This window comes from Acanthochromis polyacanthus, chromosome 8, assembly GCF_021347895.1.
Source record: "Acanthochromis polyacanthus isolate Apoly-LR-REF ecotype Palm Island chromosome 8, KAUST_Apoly_ChrSc, whole genome shotgun sequence".
Taxonomy (NCBI): Eukaryota; Metazoa; Chordata; class Actinopteri; family Pomacentridae; genus Acanthochromis; species Acanthochromis polyacanthus.
In genome coordinates this window covers 3,182,644-3,195,252 of record NC_067120.1, presented here as the reverse complement: position 1 = coordinate 3,195,252, position 12,609 = coordinate 3,182,644, and the positions used below count along the sequence as shown (strand labels likewise).

The 12,609-nt window shown below is 40.4% G+C and overlaps 1 protein-coding gene across 1 annotated transcript; it reads right to left on the bottom strand.

Annotated features, from left to right (window-relative positions):
• Nucleotides 1-65: 65 nt before the first annotated feature.
• chkb (choline kinase beta) lies at nucleotides 66-12,111 on the bottom strand. Its single transcript, XM_022202111.2, has 11 exons — nucleotides 11,509-12,111; nucleotides 9,610-9,718; nucleotides 9,333-9,446; nucleotides 8,984-9,117; nucleotides 8,789-8,893; nucleotides 6,180-6,238; nucleotides 4,316-4,403; nucleotides 4,079-4,187; nucleotides 2,928-3,028; nucleotides 2,743-2,824; nucleotides 66-1,530 (listed from the first exon to the last, which is right to left on the bottom strand). The coding sequence occupies exons 1-11, from the start codon at nucleotides 12,012-12,014 to the stop codon at nucleotides 1,474-1,476; spliced, it is 1,464 nt and encodes a 487-aa protein (XP_022057803.1). The 5' UTR covers nucleotides 12,015-12,111; the 3' UTR covers nucleotides 66-1,473.
• Nucleotides 12,112-12,609: the final 498 nt, after the last annotated feature.

Genomic DNA, 12,609 nt, shown 5'->3' with positions numbered 1-12,609 from the left:
ACAATGTATCTACTTTGCAATTGAATGAACAAAAAAAAAAAAAAGAATCAGGTTCAGAGGCCGAATCTGAGCACATATCTTTATTTGCTTGAAAATTAGAATTTCATTAGCGCAAAAAGAACCAAAATAATACAGTCATACTCTAACCGACCGACAGTAGAGGGAGAGTAGGCAGTTCATGTGTCACGGGTCGAACTACTTCTGGTACGTAAACTGATGCAGCTATGTGTAAAACATGGACACGGAGACATTCATTAGTGCCAGTACATTCAGACTAATCCAGGAAACAGTCTAAATAAATAAAAGCATCGGAAAGTGGTTCAAACTGAAAATGGTAAAAACGCCACTTCACATTCAAATGAACCACAGCAAAAAATTACAAAGACTTCAGTATTGGTAGATTTCGGAGTTTGAGGGGGTTACATACATGTGACAAATGAACATTATAGTTAAATGAATACAGCAGATAAGAATGTTAGGTGTTTGGATAGTCAAGCTGTGGTTATGAGTAGGAAAAAATTCAAAGAAGGGTTTAAAACAGATTCCTGCACATGAACAAGCTGGCTTACATGAAATTGGTGCAGCAGAAATATACCGCTACAAAAATATCTAAAGGTGTGACAAGATTAAATATTACCGACTTCAGTGACGTACACTTTGCAGCTGTTCTGATGGTTAAACCACAGTGATACACATACAACAGCCCTCATGGATTAATCTGTTAAATGCGTGACGATTAAAACTTTACAGACCGTTAAAGAATAATTACAGGAAATAGTCTGCCTTGTTCTCCAGTATGTTATAGCATTTGTGTGATACTAATCTCTGTTCTTCCTTCACAGAGTACCGTTACAACTAGCCCTTATGGAATCTATGCATCTTAATCCAGAACAAACAAAACAAGAGAGAAGTGAGGTAGAATGACTAAAAACAGAAAAGCGTCATTCACTGAGATCAATGGTACTGCTTCAGTAAACTAAAAATGATTATTACAGTAAGGCTGGGACCCTTAAAATGAAAGACAATAATTCTCTGGCAAGGCATCTAGCACTGAGAGCTCTGACACGAACAGAGAGCATAACCAAAGTATCGAGCATGCTGATGTCACAAAATGGTCCATAGAAGTGCATCTAAAAATGTATGACATAAAAAACAAACAAAAAACAGGTTGTACAACCGACTGAGATTCCTAAGTGACCCAAACACAACAACGCTCTAGAGCTAGCTCAGCTCTAACTACATTTCACACTATAAGAATTGGTGCTTAAATAAAACAGAGTGCATGAAGACTCAGACCATACTTGTGCATCGTCCTGAAAAGTAAAATTTGTACTTTTTCACAAATCATCCTGCTTATGTCCAAAGCAGAGTTGCATAGTTTCAACAAGATGTATCCGACAGAAATCTTGACAGAAACAAGAGGCGGTCTTGAAGAATGTTAGAAACAGTACATTCTGATTAACACGGTGGAATTCAGACGAAGAGCTTCTTTTGCTTGAAGTATTCATCAAAACGAGACTGGGCATAATCCTGCAGAAAAACATTGTTTACTTAGAGGCAGATTAACTGAAAATGAAGAATAAATTCTGTGGAGTGGAGAACTTTAATGTGTGGCCTGTACAGTCACGTGAAAAATGAAGTAACTTCCATGGATTTATGAACATTTGACACTATTTGAAACAGTGTCTATATTTTAATTTACTTGAAAAAAAATAGCCTTTAAAAAAATGCAGCTATTTTAAATATTTGAAATGAGATAAGTCTAATTGAAAAATCAAATGCATCTTTGCATTAATGGCAAGTAGAAGTCTCTAAAATTAGAATAAGAGTGACGAGGTGCCAGTGGTGAAAATGATTAGAAGTGGCATCAAACAGTCTTACTTAAAACTTTGACATTTAGGATCTGGTTTTCTTCTTGCCATTAAAGTGTGTGGGGTTGAAGACGCCTATGACTCCGACAAGGCTTTTAAAACGATCACCTACCATTTAAAATAAACCATTCCACTGTAACAAACAATCATCTACAAACAGAGTAGATGTGTAGATAAATGTGCAAAAGAAGTCTCCAAGAACCCCAGAAAAATCCTGTCATGATCTGCAGGTGCAGCTCTTGCAGCTGTTGGTGCCAAAGTGCATGTGTCTACAACCAGACAGAGACTGTACAAACTGATCGGGAGGTGGGCCAGGAAAAAGCATTTGCTGTCCAAATAGAACATTAGAGCAAAACTACTTTGCCGGTGAACGCGCAGAAAAAGACCAGGCTTGGTGGAAAATGTGTTCTTGACAAGCCAATCAAAGATAAGCCTTTCGGCCACAGTAATCACAGATACTAGGGCACAGACCAAATCCGACAGAAATGCTGTTTGCATCTTTAAAATTGCCACTTTAAACATCTTTAAACTGAAGGGATTTTGCAGGAACAGTGGCCAGAAATTTCAGCACACCGATGTCTAAGTGTGATGGACAATTATGCCAAATGGCTCCAAGGAATTATCTGTGTTAAACTGGGCAATTTTAGCTTCTTCCACAGAAGTATATTACATCTATTAATACTCTTTTTGAATACAAGATTGAAAAACCAAGTCCAAATATATCACCTTTATCAGATAGCACAATGCAAATGAGGATCAATTGTTTTTAGTCCAAATACGTAAAAAACTTCCAATAACTTCCAAGGGGAAGACCGATATTTTTTCACATGACTGTAAAATACATGTAGTTTCCACACTAAGAAAAACTTACCATGTATCCAAACTCAATCTTGGATATCTTTGCTTGAATGATGGACCACAGCCCCCAGAGGAAGTGCGACGCCAAAGCATATCTGCAGTGAGAAAAAAATCCAAAACGATAGGAGGTCAGAGTCCTAATGATCTCGTTACAGCAAACATTTGCCACAAATGGAAATTCTTTTAACTCTGCCTTACCTGTTTGCTTCAATTATCAAATCATCTTCCATCTGTGTCTGATCTACAACACTGTCGGAGTGTCGTCGCTTTTCTGTCAAGTAACTTCTGATAAACAGAAGCTGAAAATAAAGTGATTTGCGACATGTTAATGAATGCAGTAAACAGGATTGATTTCATTTTACTGCAGCCTGTAATCTTAATCCCTCTTGTGAGCAACTTGTTTCACCAACAGATGGCAGTGCTTGACCAGAACACTTTGTCACATCTATCCCCCTGAGGAGACTACCTCAGATCTTGGATAAACACTGTAGTATGTCCCTGTTTGAGTTTTACAAGAAGTGAGTAGATAAGTATTTAACAGGTCAGTTTTTAAAAACAACAAGTGTTTGACACTAACATGTCTATGTCCCCCGCCGCAATGTTTAACAGATGACATCAAGTTTGAAGAAGATCCGACAATTCCTTCGTGAGATATCGCGCAGGCAAGGATGTCAAAGTCAACAAATGCTCGGTGTGACCTTGAAACTTATGCGAAGGTCACCCAAATCGACTGGTGTCGGGGGATCATCCTAATACACGTTGACATCAAATTTGAAGAAGATCCGACAATTCCTTCATGAGATATCACGCAGACAAGGATGTGGGACGCACAGAAGGAGGTGAATACTATGTCCCTCTTCGCGCGAAGGGGGACAACAAAATAATCAGCAGATTGATACTGAAACTGTGAATGTATATTTATTTTAAGTATCTGAAGTCACTGATGCAGCATGATTGTAAATATTAATGGAAAACACTACACTGTCTTTGTCGAAATTATCTTCAGACGCAACAATTTCAAATGTCCTATTTGACCTTTTCAATAATCTTACATAAACTTTAAAAACATCCCAGGTTTTGACTTTTTGAAGATCTTCCTGCCCAGGGGAATGAAGAGGATCCAATTTCTGTTTTTGTTTAACTCTTGTACATTAATTTTTATCCATTTTACAGAGTATAAAATACAGTAATGCATCCTTAAAACTTCAATAGTCATAATTTAACTGCACCATTACAATGCAGCAAGGCAGAGGTAAATATTAAGTATTTAAGCCATGTTAAAAGAGGATTCGTAAAAGCATCCATTAAGATAGACAATCGCTATTTGTCTGAAATATGCTCTGACTGACCTGCTGCTCTCTGGTTGGATAGTTCTCTGGTGTGGCTTTGAAGAAGGGCCACTCATTGTAGGTGTAATCATAAACCCATTCACAGAAATGGTTCCCGAAGTCAAAGCCCCTACACAAAGGAAAATACCTCATTCAAATTAAACACAAGCAAACATTCTAGCCCCTCATTTATAAACAAAGAGCAAACAGAAATCCCTTTACTTGAATCAAATCTAAGATTAGGAGTTCACAAATTACCTGTAGTTGTAGCTGCTGTATTCAAAGTCTATCAGCATGAGTCTGTCTGTTGCGTTGTGGTCCGTGTGCTCCAGCATAAGAACGTTTCCTGTAGCAACAAAAATATAACTGAGACAGCCGTCCTCATCCCTCCTGATGAACTACACTCTCTGTTGTGACGTTCCAAACAGAAGGCAGCTTGACTGAACCACACAGAACTTTACAAACAACATTATAAAGAGTTTTAATGTAAAATGCATATACAGTATATGTTTAGTAGGCAGTAAGTCTTTACCTCCTGAATATAGACCCCATCAGAGCCTACGTCATCAACAAGCTGCATGCGCATCAAGGCAACGGAAGTACCGCTTCATATCATTTACCTGGCGTTGTTCGCACCACACGGAGTAGCAAAACTAAAAGCTAACGCTGAACTGTCGGCATCATAATGTCAGGCTGTTGTGTTTTTGGTTGTACGAACCGAAATACTCAAGAGGGACATAAGTTCTACCACATGCCAATGGGCTCTCAGCCGTTTCAGAGCAACCGAAGACGGCTGTGGCTCCAGGCTATCAAGCCAGCGGATTGGACCAGGATACCATCAACAATGCACGCGTGTGCTCTGTTGTGGCAAATAAAGTGAAATCAGTGCAAAATATACTGACGAGCTGTCGGTTCCCGCACAATTAGAGCCACTAATAAAAGCCCTGTTGACTGTTGTGACAGGGGGTCATAAACAGTAAAGTGGCTGGAATAAAGGTGCAGTTTGCTGTGCGTATGTAGTTCTCCACTTTGTTGATGATCACCCATGCCTCATACATCGTAGTCTTCTGCCCTTGCCTTTGGCTGGGTAGGATTTCAGACATCAAAACACAAAACTCTTTGTCAGTGTCCTTGTATCTCAAATTGCGTAATCATAGGCCTCCATAGATTTGTATGCTCGCAGCTTCTCTCTAGTGTACACTCTAGGTTTTTCAACTAAATACAAATAAATATCAGGCCACTGAATATTGGGCCACTTACTAACGTCATAGTCCCGTTCGGTAAGTGTGCAGGGATCTGGGAGCCTCTTGCCATTTGTTAAAGTGATCTTTTTAAAGTATTTTTCGCGATCTTTTACTGATAATGCACCCGCATGGCTTGACAAGGCACTGCTAGCCGCAATACTTCCGTTGCCAGGGTGCGCGCGCAGCCCTCTTTACCTACAGTAAATGGGTCTATATTTAATGACCAAATGTTTGTGGCACACTGACATATACGTTTGCTGTGTGGTTTGGCCTCTTAGCTCCAACTATGGTCATTTTAAATCAATAGCATACATTACATTTTCTGACTGTGTGGCAACAATGTCACAAAAGCCTGTATTTCTGTTTGCAAACCACAAAGCGATAAAGAAGTGATTTTTCTGGTTGTTGTTGTTGAATTTGACTGCATTGCACACAGTCCTGATTTTCAACACCATCCACACCAACTGTGAGCCAGGACTTACTACATAATATCAGTAAACACTGCAAATTCTTGTTTCTTAAAGGAAGCAATTCTCTTATAAAATATTAAATCGTGCTCAGAGGAGTGGATGCTCGTACATTATAAGGGTGTAACAGTCAGATGTCCACATACTTTTGGACAAGTTGTGCGAGTTCATCTTAGGTTGCTGTCTCTTTTGTGAGACACACCCATTCATTAGAAACCTGAATCTCTGCCAGCCACCTCATTTACACTGACAGGATGATGCATATGCACGTCGGCTATTAATAGCTACACCCCAGCCCGCCTCCGACTTATATAATATGCTGCTCTCATTACAATAGAGTCAGAGGGAGGATCAATCCACCCAAACTGGAGGTGTGAGGATAGGAGGAGCTGCGATGGAGAATGTTTTTACCTTCTTGGACGTCATTGTGGCAAAACACCACTGGGGATGGAGTTGCTGCCAGCAAAGCTCTGTTGTGAGGACAAGAACCGGATGAAGAGAGTGGGTGATGAAAGAAAAGAAGGAAGGAAAAGTCTGTCAGTGTTGCATGTGCAGATAGTGCAACTCATGCATGACACAACTAAAATTTAAACTAAAAATATATTTACAAAAGTAAAGGTATCCTAATCTTCCACTGAGCAAATTATGCACAAATATTTGATTTAAATTTGTCACCGTTGTGCTTTATGCTTAAAAACTACATTATGCCATTCCATTTCCACTCTTCTTGGGAGACCGCATGCATGGAGCCCTAGATTTAACTGGACAGTAATAATCCATATTTAAATGAGATAATTTGGGCTGCTTAGTTTGGCTATACTGTATGAATGTGTTGAATGTGATAAGTATTAGGCCAATCAGAGCACATATGTGTGCTGTGGCATTTGAGGATTTAACAAATGATAAAGTTAGACAAATAGGATGTGTGAATCCAATTTAAGAACAAACAATGATAAGATTGGAAGACCTAATGAGTCAACTGAAGTTATGAATACACTAAATAATCCTGTGGAAAGCAACAACTCAACGGAAGCCTGTGGAGCCCAACTAAAGCGCTGACACAGGAAGTGCATGTCCTCTCTTCGTTTGCACTCGTGAGTTGAAAACAAAGTCATGCTGAGCTAAGCAGAAATAACGCCAACCTGGCAGAAATAAAACAGAGGAGGTGGTTTAACTTTTGATACGATTACACCTGATACATCCTGACTGGGTCTTAAGATGATGGGCTGTGGCTTTCCAGAACGGAAGACGAGTGTTTAGAAGAAGTTTGTATGAGTAGAAAAGAAGATGTAATGCTTTGTGTAGTCAGTTAAAATCTCGAGATTTGGCTCATGTTTGTTCTTACAGCCTCTGTATTGAATAAACATTATTCACATCAGACTCTGAAAACTGCTTGAGGACTTTTTCTTGAGAACCTTTTAAAGACTCCAACTTTTCATCCAGAATTGATTTTTGACTGTATGTTTGACAAAGCTGCCTCCTCATTACTGGCCCTTAGCAGGCAGACTGAGTCACAACATGTGCTAAATTAGATGGCCATGTATGCTCTAATATGAACAAGAAAGCTCCAGAATGGGCTGCTCAGTAAGTCTCTTCAACTCTCTAAAAGCTTGAGAATCCACAAATAAACTCTTGATGATCCTTAATTCCTGGTTATAGAAAGAAAAAAAATGACACCCTGACGATGGAATAAACAACCTAGAGCAAGCTAATAAGACTTGAAGATACTACTTCCCATGTGTGGAGGATATTGTAAAAGATACACACTCAAATCACACAAGTTGGAGGACTTTTGGTGAATGAAGTAAATATGCAGGGGCAAGTTCATCTAATGCCTGCTTGAGCCAAAGATGGGTCCATATCTACAAGATAACACCTGTTAATAGATAAACACAGACAATAAACAGTCTAATTCTCTGTTGGTCTTGACGTCAGAGTGTCAGGAGGACGCTGCAGTGGAGTCGTGGAGGTACTGGGACAAAGGTCAGCAAGCAAACTGGACAGATAATTATAAATAGTTCCGTCCCTAAGATGGAGTTCTTGTTAATAACACATCTTAAGCTGTAACCATTTCAGAAGTATTTGCATAAAAAACATTTTTCCATCTTTACCACTACTGTTTGCACTTTTTTTTTTAAACACAATAATACATTTTGTTGGTCCTTTTATGTGTCTGGTGGTGAGGATGTCATGTGCTTGAGTAAATATTTGGAGAAGAAATATAAGATAAAACTTTATCAGTCCTGAAGGAAATTATCTTTGTTGATAAATTACACTGATTACAGACCAATACCTATGAGTTATACTGTTAGATGACATTTAGTAGAAGTTACTGATGTGTAGATGACACATTTTGAGAACTTATTGTGATTTTATTTTTAGAATTGGGGTGTTGGCACGGTCACCAGCAGTGATCTCAAACAGCACACAAAGTTTAATCATTTAATTGCTTCTCAGACTCAGTGACTATTCAACAAATCTTGAAACTTTTGGTGGTTAAGCTATCACTCTGCCTACACCTTCTTTTAATTATAAAATTCTCTTCGTGAAAGATTTTTGAACAGCTTGATTTTTTAATTTTATTCCTATTTATTCGATCTTATTTGTTATGTTGCTTTTACTTCCTCTGTACCCATGTGCCAAGTCTGGTATTGTTTTTGTGAAGCATTTGTTTAAAAAGTGCGGTAGAAACAAAATCCATAAACTGCTATTGAATATATAAAAATCAGAGTCCAGATGTTTTTTCAATTACAAAACATCGAGTTGGCCGTTGGCTAAAGCAACACAGATTGCGTCATTGTCCGGCTATCGATCTGTGTAGTTATCTTGAACCTCAACTGCACTTTGGAGCCACAGGGCTTTGCTTTGTACTGTCTCACCCTGATGGGAGAGGGGATTCATCGAACCATTTTCTTTGACGCATCCTACCAAAACTTTGGACCTTTATGTACACCGTAAAGGCAAAGATACTCCAGGCAATAAATAATATTTGCCCATTTGTAAGCTGCATCTCAACTCACCGGAGGCTCTCCAGCTCAGCAGGCAGATCGAACCTCATCAACTTTTTGTACTTCTTTACATGTGCTTCACGTGTAAAACTAATCTTCATCACTTGATCCATGTACCTAAAAACAAAAGGAAGACAGTATATTGTACTGTGAAGAAGTAACAACATGTTTTTAGCGGTAGAGAGACACACAGTGAGACGTTCTTACTTATCGATGGTCCCAAACAGCCACTTAGGCTCTTTGTTAAAGGGCATCACCATTTCATGGAAGCGTGCCAACTTGGTAGCGATCTCAACTGAGATGTCTGGATTGGAAAGCTGTTCTGTTTTCATGCGAGTATTCTGGGGGGGGGAAAGACATGTAGAAATGACTACATCTACTACAACACTATTGCTAAAGTCAATTAAGGAACTAAGAAGAATTATTGTGCCTCTAAAACACCTATTTTGTGATTAGGACACGGAGGTTTTTTTGTTTGTTTTTGTATTCAACACTATCACAAATGGATGATGTGACAATTACATACTTTGTCTAATAAAACATTTGCACATCATACCGGGAGGTATTGTTCTAAGCGTCCCTCAGGGAAGATGCCATAAAGTTTTGGTCCCAGTGCTCGTTCTGCCAGAATAGCAAACATCACACTCTCCAAAACCAGAGAGTCCACACCCTGCATCACAGACACACAAAGACAGACAGACAGTGAGATGACAGTTTTGGTCACACACTCACAGTAGACTGACTATAATCATATTTTCTCCCCACAGCAATGTCAGTAATATTTGCAGCCCCACACACATTACTTTTTCAAGTCCTATACTAGACAGACCAACCTGTAAGATGGCACCATAGATCCTGAGGAGCACCTGGCGAGGTTCCTGTCCCACACAGTGCACATGCTCAGGTAAACTACACAGGTACAGTAGGTTACTCAGCCCGCCACTGCAAAACAAAAAACATCAGCGTTGTCGTATCTCATCAAAGTCAGACAGGCGGGTGTCTGTAGGAATAGAGCAGCTCCATCACTAACCTGTGATGATGGAGGAAAAAGAAATGTTTAAAAACATGATTAAACTTCACTACAGGTGATCCAGAAAATGCTCGTTGCTACAAGAGGAACAAGCCGTTTGCATGTCAGAGCAGAAACATGATCAATCTGTGGAAACATTCAGTAAAAGTTCATCACATACAAAGCCCATTCATCAATAACAGGTGCGTTATGTTTGCTAGCAGCCCCAGTTCCCTAAACTATGCAAACAATAACTAATGAAGAGGTTTGTTGAACTGTTACTATGTTCATGACTTCAGTCCGAAGTTCAGAGCATCATTTTAGTTTCACATTCAGCGCACAGAGCAGCAGGATTTCATGATCTGGAGGCTGCAGGCAAACTGTCTGACTTTATTTTAATTTTTTATTATCTCTGAATGTTTGCGTTAGAGGTAGAAGTTCTTCAACTGTTTTCGTCACTGAACTATTAAAATCACACTGTAAAAATACTACCAAAGTATTAATTTTACAATCAAAAATGAAAAATGAAACCAGTTTGATGCGCACACTGTGATAACATTTACTTATCTGTTCAACGTGGAGCTTTTAATTCGGATATAATGCCCAACAGTTTACTCAAACACATTGGATAACATTTTATTCTCGAGTAAACCTTTGAAACTGTCCTCAGTGCTCGGATCAAGTCATCGATACAACATTAGTCTCTATATAAATTTTACTTATTACACAGTACATATGAGAAACTAAAGCAATATTTATTCTGTTCTGAATTTTTTTTTGGCGTTTTCTCTTAAAAAAAAAAAAAAACCAAAACAAACAAAAACATGCAAAAGTACTGATAAGTATACCATTAAAAGTACTGGATCGATAGGCAGTATCAGTAAAAGTAGAAGTACTGTTAAAATCTTAGCAATACTCATCCCTAGTTACAGTTGTTACAGCCCCAGGCCCTTGTTCTTCTACTGCTCTGCTTACAGGTCACCACCTGGGCGGAGCTACAATCATCTATCCAGCCATACCGGGGAAATGCACCAGGCTATATAAGCCAGCTGGCTAAATCAGGGCAGCTGGCCACTCTGCTGGGTCCCTGCCTTTGCCACTGCTCTCTGCATCTTCTTGCTGCTCCACTCCACTCCACACCTCCAGCCAGCCATGCAGTCCTTGGTAGAATTTGGTTTTGTTTAACACTGACAACACGCACTACACTACATATTTTCCACTACCACCACACACCCACTGGTTCCAACTACGACACCCCATTATTATGTTTCTTTACCAATAAATAACCTTTTGTTTTACTAAAAGCCTCTGTGCATTTCCTCCTTTGTTACGGCATCCTGACAGAACACCGGTGGTCTTAACAAATTGGGGGCTCGTCCATTGTCAGGTGTGACCTGCCGTTTGGTATACTTCTTCTTCTTCTTGAAGTAAGTTTTGTCAAATAAAAAAAGTCTCATTTGAATTGAGCACTTTTGATTGCACAGCAGTATGAGCTGTTGCAGTTTGTGGGCTGTGTACAGGTAAATTAAACATGGTGATACATGCGAGTTTCCCTTGGTCTCAGCTAAACCTTAAATTGTTTTTTGCAAGTTGCAACTCGTTTATCACTGGAGAGTTAACAAACAACGAACCATATGTTTCTCATTGTCAGTATAAAAATACACAAAGGAACAATACTCCCTAAAATCGGTATCGGGCTCCAGTAGTAACTGACATTATTTACCTGACGATGCTGATCTGAAAATCGCCCTCCTCGATGGTCTTCCACGACCCCGACAGAAAGTCTCGGCACCAGGCAAAGGCCCTGCCCCTGGTGTCTCGGTCGACATCTTCGCTTCTCCCATCTCGAAAAGACTCTGCCTCCGAGTCGTCATCCCCACTGGCCCCAAACAGAGGACTCGGGGTCCTCAAGTTCCTCTCGTCAACCACTAGTGAGCTGCCCAGTCGCTTTTTCTCCGCCGGAGGACCCGTGTCTTCGGTAGTGACGGTGGGAATGATGCTACTGAGGAGCCCCGGCCCTGACTGCTCCGCTCTGCCCAAGACCCGCTCACGGCTGCGGTTAGCTACATTTCCACTGGACTGCATGGTGAGTGCCCGACCGAAGAGTAAAGGAGGACGGGTGTGAAATGTCGGTCTGGTGCGGAAGGAGTGGCTCGCTGACAAACGCAGTTCACCGGTAAAGCTACTTAACCGGAACAGCCAAACATAGCTGGTCGGAGGAAGACGCATGGGAGGCGGTTGGCAGCGTAACTATAAAATATTCAGATGACTTTAACCTCCGAACACGCGCGTCGACCAGTGACGAAGACTTTGCAGTACAGTAGGATTCCGCGTCCAATCAGAATTCAAGCTGGCATTCACATGCCAATCTGATTGGTCGTTGCTGGCGGAGTAAACTTCCGCTTACGAGTTTCCCAAAGATTTCTGGGAAATGGAGTGTCTGTTGTCGAATGTAGCCGCAAGGGGACAAAAGCCAGTGTCTTATTGTGCCGGTCCCAAGCCCGGATAAATACAGTGGGTTGTGTCAGTAAAACTTTGGCCAAATCAAACATGCGAATTACAAAACTGTGGTGAGACCAACCATGTTGTTTGGTCTGGAAACAGTGTCCCTGAGGAAAAGACAGGAGGCAGAGCTGGAGGTAGCAGAACTGAAGATGCTGAGGTTCTCTTTGGGAGTGACCAGGATGGATAGGATCAGGAATGAGTACATCAGACGGACAGCACATGTTAGAGGCTTTGGAGATAAAGTCAGAGAGGCCAGACTGAGATGGTTCGGACATGTCCAGAGGAGAGAGAGTGAATATATTGGTAGAAGGATGCTGAA

Excerpts from the sequence above, each read along its gene's own strand:
- chkb (XM_022202111.2), bottom strand. The coding sequence starts at position 12,014 with ATGCGTCTTCCTCCGACCAGCTATGTTTGGCTGTTCCGGTTAAGTAGC. Across the intron at positions 9,719-11,508 it reads TTTCAGATCAGCATCGTCAG|TGGCGGGCTGAGTAACCTAC; the intron begins GTAAATAATGTC and ends TTTGTTTTGCAG. Across the intron at positions 6,239-8,788 it reads GCTGAGCTGGAGAGCCTCCG|AGCTTTGCTGGCAGCAACTC; the intron begins GTGAGTTGAGAT and ends TCCTCACAACAG.